Source organism: Euwallacea similis, chromosome 17 (genome assembly GCF_039881205.1).
Source record: "Euwallacea similis isolate ESF13 chromosome 17, ESF131.1, whole genome shotgun sequence".
Taxonomy (NCBI): domain Eukaryota; kingdom Metazoa; phylum Arthropoda; class Insecta; order Coleoptera; family Curculionidae; genus Euwallacea; species Euwallacea similis.
In genome coordinates, this window is record NC_089625.1 from 1281811 (window position 1) to 1293916 (window position 12106).

At 35.3% G+C, this 12106-nt stretch overlaps 1 protein-coding gene across 1 annotated transcript; it reads right to left on the minus strand.

Moving 5' to 3' along the window:
* Positions 1 to 1818: 1818 nt before the first annotated feature.
* LOC136414313 (uncharacterized) lies at positions 1819 to 3099 on the minus strand. The gene is made up of 2 exons (XM_066398233.1): positions 2410 to 3099; positions 1819 to 2353 (listed from the first exon to the last, which is right to left on the minus strand). The coding sequence occupies exons 1-2, from the start codon at positions 2998 to 3000 to the stop codon at positions 2276 to 2278; spliced, it is 669 nt and encodes a 222-aa protein (XP_066254330.1). The 5' UTR covers positions 3001 to 3099; the 3' UTR covers positions 1819 to 2275.
* Between the last annotated feature and the right edge of the window lie 9007 nt (positions 3100 to 12106).

Here is a 12106-nt window from a genome sequence, read left to right on the forward strand (position 1 = left end):
CTGTAACTACCGTATCTATTAATAAAGGCATGCAACGCCTTTGCTAATTGTATTTACACGTATAAAATCGAAAGAATTCGTGTAGGACCAGGTTTTTAAGATTCCGATTGCAAATGAAGGAAGGAGATTAATCATTCTAATATTCCTATGAAACAATTTTAATGGAATAAGTGAAAATTATTGCTGAGGCGGTAGAAGTTGTTCTGGGGATTGTTCGGGTTATTGTATGATTACAGAGGAATTTCAATATTTTTCCTGCGAATTTATTTTATTGCAAAACACGGAGAAAAACGATAAACACAAAAGAAGCGTATTTTACTACAATTTGTTCACGTCTGAAGTCACAATAAAAAAAACAAATTCGACAATGTCAAAATTTTACCTAAAGTCCCGTTTTTAACGAAACATCCTGTATATTATCTAATAGTTAGAAAAAGAATATTTTCATGATGTCAGAAATATACACTTTTATACACATACAGTGTTCCAGAATATGTAGATGTAACAAGAAGGTAAAAGGACCGGAAATTTTTGGATTTTTAAATAACGTTTGGGGGTTGAGTCCTGCCTGTTGTAAAACTATGGCATACAAAAAATGAGTTGAATCCGTATTATACAGGGTGTTTTATAAACAATTTTGTAAAAATAATTACCAATAAAATGTCTTTATTTTTCAAGATACGAAAAAATTCAATTAAAAAAAGTTGTTTCGAATGCAACCTTACAACTCCGTACCAAATTTCAAGAATATAAAAGTATTTTTCGAAAAAAAATTTTTTTTAATCAAACAACACCACGTAAACATTATAATAAGTAATAAATATCAAATTTAACGCATCAGATTTATAAACAAATTAATTAGCAATAGGTCTACCATTTTATAATAATTATTTATTCGATGTCACCACCACTCATATCTGCAGATCTTTCGATCCTCCGTCTAACTTCCTTCCAATAAATAATTCTTACAAACTGGTAAACCTTTTGCTAATTAGTTTGTTTATAAACATGATGTGTTAATTTGATATTTATCACTTGTTATAATGTTTACGCGGTGTTCGTTGCATGATTCAAAATAATTTTTTTCTTAAAAATACTTTTATATTCCTGAAATTTGTTACGGAGATGTAAGATTGCATTATAACCGACTTTTTTTAGTCGAATTTTTTTGTATTTTGAAAAATAAATACATTTTATTGGTGATTATTTTTACAAATTTGTTTATAAAACACCCTATATAACACAAAATCAACTAATTTTTTGTTTACCATAGTTGCACAACAAGCAAGACTCAACCCCCAAACGTCATTAAAAAATCCAAACATTTTTAGTCAATTTGTCCTTTCTTTACATCTGTGCTGGGACACACTGTACATATATTTAATGTTCAGCAATTTAAGTTTTACGTGAATTTGAAAATTACTAAGTTCAAATTAGATCCTAACTAATTGAATAGCAAACAATCTAAGGAGAGTTATACATGAGTAGAACTTCGTTTATATGTACAAACACTGACGAGACATTGATTGATGATTGATGAGACCAATTATGAACGATATACAATAACGCATTATTGTGTTTTTGGTGGGAGGTCTGATGTTCCACGCTCACAGTAGTGTGGTTTGATTTCACAAAATGAGTTCACTGTCGTAGTGAAGGTGAGGAGGCATGATAAGGTGAAGATAGGGTGAGATTTCATTGTTTGTCTCATACTCAGAGACACCTCTGCCATAGCAAATTTCACCACTATTTTTGACCTTATTAAGCTCGGGGCATTTTCAACCGCATGGGAATCCTAGAATTTGTAGCCGATTTGTTATACACTGCGTGACATAGAAAAGAGAACACCCCGTAAAAATGATTTGATTTAAATAATTTTTGGTATGCATGTTGTTTACGCCAAAACAAATACTTCATTAAAAAGTTGAACAAATTTAATTGTTAAAAACTAAAAAAAATTTAATAATTTGTCGGTCCTCCGCGGTGTCTTTTACATTCTTGTACACGTCTAGGCATGGATCTAATGAGGTGATTGATGTCCTCTTGGGGGATCTCATTCCAGGCTAACTGGACAGCATGACACAGCATCGCTAGGGTTTGCGGGGGATGGGGTAAATTATGCAACCTTCTACCTATAATATCCCATACATGTTCGATCGGTGAGAGGTCTGGAGATCAAGGTGGCCAAGGTAGCAAATTGACTGCATTTTGTTGGAAGAAGTCCATAGTCACTCTAGCCACATGTGGTCGTGCATTGTCTTGTTGGAAAACTGGATCAACAAGAGTTTCCAGATAAGGCACAAGATGAGGTTCCAGGACTTCTTGGATGTATCGCTGGGCTGTCATACTGCCTCTGACGAAAACTAAAGGTGACCTGCTACCATATGCAATGGCACCCCAAACCATTACCCCAACAGTCTGATGGACATGCCTCTGTATTGCAAACTGAGGATCCCATCTTTCACCCCGTCTCCTTCGTATTCTTGCCCGACCATCATGCATACCGAAACAGAATCTGGATTCGTCACTAAACACGATGTTATCCCATTCCAGAGTCCCATGTATCCGTTCTTGGCACCACTGTAGTCGATTTTGACGATGATTTAAGGTGAGGGGTAACACGAGATAGGGACGGTAGGAAATCAATCCAAAACTTCTTATGCGGCGATAAATGGTTCGTATCCCAATGGGCCTTCCATACTCAGCGAACCACTGATCCGCCAGCGTCCTCGACGAGACGAACCTATCTCTTAGGGCCATAATTCGGAGTCGGCGATCTTGGCGTTCTGTAGTTCTTCGAGGTCGTCCAGTACCTGTTCTTCTGCCTGTTTGCCCTTCTTCGAACCATCCCTGACAGCATCTCACTATAGTGTTTACACTACGGTTCAATCTAGTGGCGATTTCCCTAAATGACAGACCAGCCTCTCGTAGACCCACTATTCGACCCCTCTCAAACTCGCTCAATTGATGAAAATTTCGCTCTATTCTGGTTCTAGGCATATCTCTACGCAGTTTCTAAGCACACTACACTCCAATAAATGTTATTTTCCAGTTGTATTGTTGATATTTTATTGCAATTTTTATATTTAAAAAAAACCTAAAATTCCGAATAACTCGTAAATACGTAGATAAATATGAGTGAAATTTTGATCGTTTCTGCTATACATATAAACAAACATGCATACCAAAAATTATTTAAATTAAACCATTTTTACGGGGTGTTCTCTTTTCTATGTCACGCAGTATATATCGTGGAGCACTTTCATCAATTGAAAGTCCATTTTCCTCAAATGGAATAACCCCAACACTTGTGGAGGTGTATTGCAAAAATCAGAATAATGAAGTTAAAAAAAAATCCTTGAAAATCGTAGCAAATTTATTTTCATCTTTTAACCCATATCACTATTAATGCCGTCTTGTTTTCCATTATCGCCTCATTTTGTGTATCTACTTTCCAACCTGACTATTGTTTGGTTTTGAATTTAAACATGAAGCATACAAACTGTTTTTAGGAAAAAAGGACCATATGTTGCAGGTGGTTAGACCATTTAAAATGTAATTAAATGCAGCCGGAATTAGGGCCCTAACCTGACTTTTTTTCGAGATATAGGCATTTTAGTAAATTTCATCGAGAACCCGATATTTTTTAAAAATCTAAACCTGCTATTTCTCCACTTTCTACCGCTCAAAACGCAAATATGACTACATTTTTTAAATCCACATTAAATTTCCTATAAGACAGGATGTTTTAACAGTTTTTGTAAGTAAATGTACCTTTTCGAACCCAATGTAGCCACCTAAAAAATAGGAAAATCTAAAATTCTAAATTTCTTAGTATTGCTCAATGGTAGCTCACGCAATGACTTTCCCAGCTATTTCTTTGGGGATTTTATTAAAGTTGCCCTTTTAGTATAGTTTTAAACGGCATATCCATTTCAAGAATCAAAAATCTTTCAGTCGGAAATACCGCGCAAAATAGTTAAAAACAACAAACACAAAACACCAAAGTGGGTATACCGTTTAAAAGTTTGTTAAATAGGGCAACTTTGATGAAATCCCCAAAGGGGTAGCTGGGAAATTCAATGCGTGAACTACCACTAAGTAATACAAAGAAATATGGAGTTTCAGGTTTTCCTATTCTTTAGGCGGCTCTGTTGGGTTCGTAAAAACACATTTACCGACAGAAACTATCCTAACTTATAAAAATTTTAATGTGGATTTTAAAATTGAAGTAATATTTGTGTTTTGAGCGGTAGGAAGAGGAGAAATAGCAGATTTAGATAAAAAAGTCGGGTTCTCGGCGAAATTTACTAAATTGCTTAGATCTCGAAAAAAAGTCAGGCTAAGATTCTTATTTGGGCTGCATTTAACTCTATCCACCATCAACCCATGGCCCTTTCGCCCTGAAATACTCTGTATAGTATAGATGGCCAAATTCCATAAATTCCTTCCGTTATGAGGTGACCTACCATTGATATTTAGTCCACTCTCACCTGATCTTCATGGGGACTTTTGTTCCTACCAATTCGACTCCCAAGCATTTCTCCTTTCGCCGTTTAATTAATTTCATACCGACCGCGCTCTTTGCCGACATTTGGCCATAAGTGCCGCAATCAAAAGCACGCACATTAGTTGAAATCTTTTCCTCTTTCACTCGGATCTCACTTTTCACTCAAACTTACAACATGGTTGCTAATCCGAGTTCTCAACTGCTGAACATCGAAACTTAAACTCCATTTTAACAACTTCTCTACTTAAGATTTGTCGGATTTGTTCGATATGGCGAGGTGCTTTAACTTCTTTGTTCTTGAGTTCATTCTATAGGAGTATGCACAAGTATGTTAATCAACGTCAGATATATGGAATCCTCCAATTTGATTATCTCTCTGAGGTCGTCGCAACGTAGTGCATATCTTAAGTGCCTACCTTATTTGCATTTCCAACAGTACCTACCTGTTCGATTCACTTCCTCACAGACCTGGTTAGAGCATTCACGAATTTCCTCATCGATAATTGCTAAGAAATTTAAATAGAGTTGGAACGATTCCTGCAAGGTCCTTAATACTCACGTGCACCCACCTAACTCTAATTTTTTTTTATAAATACAGGAAAATTCTCAATTCGTTCATACTACCTACCAACAATAATGTTCCATAAATAACCTATAATAACTTAGTCATATGCTTCACGTAGGTGTTCCACACGATAAAAACCCTGTATGTCCCTCGTTTGCATCCAATAACGATAAGTTAGGAATAACGTTGCCTAACAATAAAGATAGTTGGGCCTTTCGAATGCAGTAATAATGTTTTGGTTCCTTATATGCGTATCAGTGGCGTAGATTACACTCCAAGGAAGGTATCGCAGATTCTAAAGTGGGTTTTGCAGTAAATAAGCACGTAATTGAAGAAATATATGGTGCTTGGTACCATTTACCCAAATGACATAGTTCTAAAATTTTAGCTTCCATTAGAATCAACTAATTTATCTGAACGGCTACCGGTTGTTTTGCTACTAGCAAATAACACAAAATCCATGTATGTAATATTGTAATCAGTTAGTTCAATCTTATGTAGCAATAATTGAAAGCGTTCAGATTAATCAACTATTAAATTTCTCTAAATGCTCTTCGACTAACTAACGATACATTGGTTATCCATTACTTATTTCCAGCTCTACATTTGCTAGCTTGAGCTCTTCTTCAGCCTCTTCCATGTTGCCGTTTATCCATAGGGATTATTTAAATTTCATATCTAGTCAGCTGTGGAGTTTGTTGAAGAAAAGAACGTATGTCGATAAAAGTAAGTGAAGCGATATAACCTCACTCAGCTCGTTTATAAAAAATTAATTTTAACGTCATTTTGCGGCATATGATCAAGCTACGACGTACCTTTTATCTCCTACTTCTCTTGTGTAAAATCCCACAGCTGGCTAGATAAGAAATTTAAACGATCTCAAGTATTATGCCACACAATCATGTTTATATTGTGGTTGGGGGGTGTCGGGTGTCCGGAGGTCAACAGGTAGGGGGTATCGAATCATTATATGGTAGTCAGGAAAGACTAAGCTTTTGAGGTTTTCGAAAAGTTTTTCTCGCTAAGCGGGTATTAGACCAACGACGAAGAATCATTTTTCTGATAATTTGGTGACATTTTTGTGGTCAGTCAATCATTTTCTGATAACCTCGTTTACTCAGGTGAACCAGAAAGTTTGATTCTTTCGTGTGGACCCCTATAGCAGCAGATATTATACGCCGATGTCACTATTCGGAATACCCTGTAAACGTCCGTGGGTACCGCTTTGTGATACTTTTCGTTACTGAATGTATCGTCTTCTATTTCGAGATTAAAAAGACAGTTTTTTCATACAGTTGTGACGTCAAAACAGTAACGAAATGATGCTTATTTCAGTTCAATTCTCTGTATTTTGTTTTTTGATCTTGACAATACGTGCTGTCCAAGTAAATATTATGCATTTCCACCTTTAAACTCACAAAAACGGACACTGCTGAAATATTTGAATATTAAAATGTTTTAATATTAATACTCCATCATGTATAAAAATATTTTTCTTCTTCTTACCTGGAAAAACCGTATCAGCAAAATAAACAATTTGTCAAGTTTCAATTGAAAGGCGCCTCGGGTGCCGACATTTGTTAAGTGCACCAACCAACCAACTTCCACAGCGTTAGAGCTAAGTTCATTGCTATTTAATCTATTAATAATTATTATTAATAATATAAATTTGTTACTCGTCAAGAGAAATGGTAAAAGATACACGTGTTATAACTCTTATGATTGACCACGACCAAGGAGGTCAATCCGTTAACCATAAATTCTTTGGGCGTAAAGAGGTCTGATCGTAGTAAATTGAATTCCTATTTCTCAAAACTTTAAGATATGTAGAGTGTCAAAGCTCAATTTCTATTTCCTTTTTTTTCTCGTAGCTCTTACAATTTGAAATAGCTATTATTATGTTCAAATTTGGGGAAACTTATTGGATTTTTTAAAAATTATTTAAAATTATTATTTATTATTTAAAATTTGATTAAATCCAGAAAGCGATTTTTTGGGCCTGCCAAAAGGGGCAGAGAAGTAAAATTTCTCGTTGCTTTATTCGAAATAATTTTGTAAGTCGTCGAAATCTACTGAGAGTCACTATTTTCGTGGACAATTCCGAGAGACACTGTGATATGTCCAAAAGGCGCACTATCATATTGTTATTAAACGGCAAACATTTGAGTTAAAACAGCGTAAATGTTTTTTAAGAAATAGAAAAAAAAACTTTCGTCTACACTTCAACACCCAGTATTTCGGAAATGACGCCATTCCGAACAAATGTTTATAAAGACTTTTTTTCTTATTTTGACTCGAGGAACATTCTCCTTAATTTGCGCCCTATATTTAGGAAACACCATGTATACAAAAGCGTACCAGGATACTTCGTCGTCCTGATTTATTTCACGTTCACCTAGAAATTCGCATAATACGTACGGGTTAAAGATTTGGAACTAACGACTAGTGATACTGTCTCATAAGCGTGATTGATGAAGATCAAAGTGAGGCATAAATAACACCACAATTTGTGTTGATTGTCAAATCCGAAAATGCGAAAACAATGTTTATTTTCCATTGTGATGTAAATAAGAGTTTGAGGAGTTAAACTATAGCATATACAGCTAATTTCCCCCTATCCAATTATCGAGTATTTATATTCAGTTTTAACATGGCACAGTTGCGTATGCCATTGTTCTTTAATATTTCACAGTGAGCGTGGACGTAATAAATATATCACCTGCATTGAATACAGGTTTTACATTGTATGCAAAATATAAATTGTCGATTTGTAACTACGTATCAAGATGTGAACAATTTTAGATGCAAAACAGAGCTGGTACCGCCGCAATTTGTAACCTTTCTTATTACGATTGGCCGCGCACCATTTTTGGAGCCTTTGAAAGGAAAATGCCGAACATAAAGTTTCTTCTTAATGGTTTCTAATTCATTTTCACAGTTCGATAGATGCGAAACAACGTGAAAGCTTCCTCAAAGTGATTGGTTATTGTTCCTCTAGCTTCACCAGATGCGAGAAACCGAGGCACGCCAAAACAAACTCATCCTGTATACAAAATAAATAATCACCTACTTAAACAAGTGCGGCCTGAAAATATTTATAGAGGCTGAGACTTAAAAACTCAAGTGGATGTAAAACAGGAGTGACTGATGGCATATATCAAGCCGAAAGGAAAGAATGGATGTTTTGTGTTTAAGCATGTCCCCGAAAACAATGGCTGCTTTGTACAGGAAATTGCATTTTAAAAGTTTTTCAAGTTCGTTTGCCGTAATGATGTTGTAACAATAATTAATTTTGTGGGGTATAATAGAACACAACTCGTTAACTGAGTATAACAACTCGTGCATTGAGGTAGTTGGAAATTGATTTTGAACCTTGGTATTGTTATTTCATAGTGAATTGGTAAGAACTTGAACATCGTTGAAGCAATGTTCAAATTTCTTAATGCCTACCTATACACATAGTGAATTGCAAGTTTGATTATGTTCAGGTATCTCTACCTAGATTTAAAACACTCGTAACATCGCATATCAACTCCATTTTATACACGTACTTATCACACAAATTTATTATGCGCAAGGAGACTGCCAAAGAACATGTCGAACCAGTGGCACATCAATATTCCTTATCTCCATTATTCTAGAGAAGAAATACTTTTAAAGTGTGAAGTCAAACCAGGATAACAGTTTTAAAGAAGTTCACCTAGGTATAGAATTTTCGTTATGCAACACAGGGTGTTTCATAATAGCATGAAATATTAAAGATTATAAATCTGCGCATGACTTTAAGCACAAAAGTTCAAGGAAAACCATGAGCGCCTCGCTACCTAGCTTCAGGGCGAAAGTTCCAAGAATTATCCTGTTCTTGCCTCCTGGAGTATTTTAGATATTTTCCTGAAATTTGAAGTACAGATCATTTATTATGGTCTACATTTTCAGCCGTGTCACCTACTTTCGAAAATTTAGGGAGCGACAGTTTTCAAGTATAAATTTCCCTTTTATTCCCCCTTCACAGAGCGTCCTCAATGTGTTGACCACTTTATGATGGAAATTGGAACACTCCCATAAAACTGCAGTTCTCGGAGATGTTAATGATAAGTCTAACTGTGAAAATGAAGACCGTAAAGAATTTTGATTTTTTTGCAAATGGCGAGGAAGATTAAGTAGCCTTACATTAACAGTACCTTAAGACTAATTTTAGAATGTTGAGTTGTGTGAAAAGTTGAATTTGAGAGGTAAGCAAAATAATTATAAAAAATTTTAGAAAATATAGCATGAGATTTGAAATAATCTTTAAAATGTGTCGTTACGATGCCAGATTTTTACCTTTCAGTATGAAGACATAAAAATTATACACGCAAAATGTGTAATTTCACGAGAAGCCGGAGCCGATGTTAACATGAGCTTGTTCGTTATAAGTTCAATATGTTCTCTGGGAGCTGCTTAGGTAAGAAATCGAAGTTTTGGGGGGTTCAAAATTGATGTCATGTTGAAAGGCAGATTATAATTAAGAAAGCAGATCGATAAATATTACTGACTGTATTTTGAACATGTGGAACCATAATATGAGTTGAGTCGTATATCAACAAATTTATACTTTGCATAAATATTTAACAAATTTACCACAAACCATTACCGCAATTAAAAATTCCGTCTAATCGAGCTTCCTCATCTGAATGATTCATAAACTCATAGAACATCAAAAATTAATTATACTGGTGGAACTCGTTTATTAATGAAGTTAATACTGCAATGTGTCTTCTGTAGCAAGTTTAAGACCACTTTGCCTTTTTGCTTTAACAACGCGTTAACTATTCAAGTGGTAATAAACTGTTAGAAAATTGCGTAATCGGCGTCAAGTAGTTTTACAAAAATTAGTGGTCGGTGTTTTTGTAAATGTATTAATACGCATTTGTATATTGATGACACCATAGCAAAATATGGAAAATCCATTGTTTTTAAATATTTTATTTGCAAAACTTTCATACATGCGGCGAGTTTCCCCCAAGAAAACTTTTATAGACAACCCTCTTTTAGAAGGCAATATAGACCTAACATACACTCCACCCACACATGCGATATAATCGCACACACATGTCTTATTGGCACATATTCCTTGGCCCTCGGAAAAATCCGAGACTCCCTTACAGAAGGACAGATTCTGCGCCATGGGCCCATCGAGCGGCCATGTGTGCGTGGGATTGTTACGTTGGACGGTGGAGGGCCCTGGTGGAGAATACTCCAAGTTTTGGTTTACGGGGGTTATTGGAAAATTTAATGCCTTTTGTTTGGCTATAGCAGTTTCAGTTTTTTTTTAACTTTCATGTGTGGCTGAAGAAATCTGTCACTTCGAATTTAATTCCTCAGTATTTTAAAGTTTATTGGCTACCCGTAAAGGCTTTTTCATTTAGCTTGTTCGATCTTTGAAATGAAATAAAAAAGGTGTGCATATGATAACATCGCATTTTCGGTATTAGGGTGTAATAACGTAACTTCGCTATAAGTAGTTCATTTTGATAGTCTAATTTTGGATAGCAACCTCGCATCCTTAATATGTAGTTTACTTCGAGTTTTGAACGTGCACTACCACTTAAGATTCATCGGTCTTAATGAAAAACATTTCCTCCTACGACTTTCTACGAAAATAAACGTAACCAACGGAGATACATAATAGTCCCGAAAATAGCTTGTAACAGAGGCGTGTGTTAGAAGTTCCTAACACACACGTGTATAGGGGAAAACAAGTAAATAACATAGCGCAGTGAATTACTTTGGCTAAAATAATTATTAAGTTATTGCATTGATCAGTTAGTATTCCTGTTAATAATTCAGCTACGTTCTACTTCTCTAAAAAATAGCATGTTAATTTCGATGGTAATATTTCATAAAATGCCCACAACATTTACCAACAATACCGTTTTCTATTGGAAAATTTAGAGCAGAACTATTGTGATACTACCTTATTGACATTCACGGACGGGAACAAAGCAGGGTTTACACATGCATACATGAATCATTGAACATAATTATTACAAATTTGAGGTTTGTACCCTCAAATTTATAATTATTTTTACTTTTATTCGACTTCGCTAGAAATAATCATATAAAATACATATCTCATAAGGTCCTTTAAGCATTCATATATTGTCAATTCGTCGTTTTGCACCTAATTTTGCGAATTTGGATTGGCGGGCTAATCTGTTGTTTTATAATGCATTCTTCTGGACACTATATTCGAGCTGCATAATTTAAACATTACGTGGCAACTTCGGTGATACAACTTTTTATAAGACTACCCTACAGAGTCCTATATCCTGTAGACCAATGTTTCCACAAAAGCATGAACCATCTAGTTATACTTTTAAGCTTTAGTTCGTCCAGTTGCAACGTGTTGTTTAACGAGAAAAAAAACAGAAGCAACATAATATTTGCACCTTGTATGTTGAGAAAAATTTGGAATGAAATGCAAATTCCCTCTAAAAAGTGTCTCAAAGAAGTCTTGTTTTCATCGGTCTACAACGTCAAATTTTTATATATTTATGAAAAACAAATATCGAGATATTGGGTGTTTCCCGAACATCTGGGGAAGTATTCGGAGTTTTGAGACATTTAAATTATATTCTGAGTGAGGATTAAAACGCGGACATTTACCCCTATTCGACTAAATTCCCAGTCTCAAGATTCCCATCTTAGACTGGAACTTGTGGCACTCTGATCCATCAAACTTAGATTTATTGCAGCTATTTGCATTCAATATGCTAAATGATAGAACTTGAGAATATCTACTCGTATATCCTGCATTGGACCCGTCAAGATCTGAATTATGGTGTTCGTAGCTTTGTAACTTTCATTTTGGCACCCTAATCATACGTATCGTCTCCCTTAGTCCTCTCGCTGAATCTGTGCCACCCTCGTCAGACTTTGTCAAAGAGTGCACTGAAACTCATTGCAATTCAGCATACTTAAACTTGAGGATATCAAAATCCTGCATAGGACACGTCAAGGTCTGAATTACGGTGATGATGGTTCTGCAA

What these genes read in the sequence shown, in the direction of transcription:
- LOC136414313 (XM_066398233.1), bottom strand. Translation starts at nt 3,000, where the DNA reads ATGCCTAGAACCAGAATAGAGCGAAATTTTCATCAATTGAGCGAGTTT. An exon ending in ATGTCCATCAGACTGTTGGG is followed by an intron (nt 2,354 to 2,409) that starts GTAATGGTTTGG and finishes AGTTTTCGTCAG; the next exon opens with AGGCAGTATGACAGCCCAGC.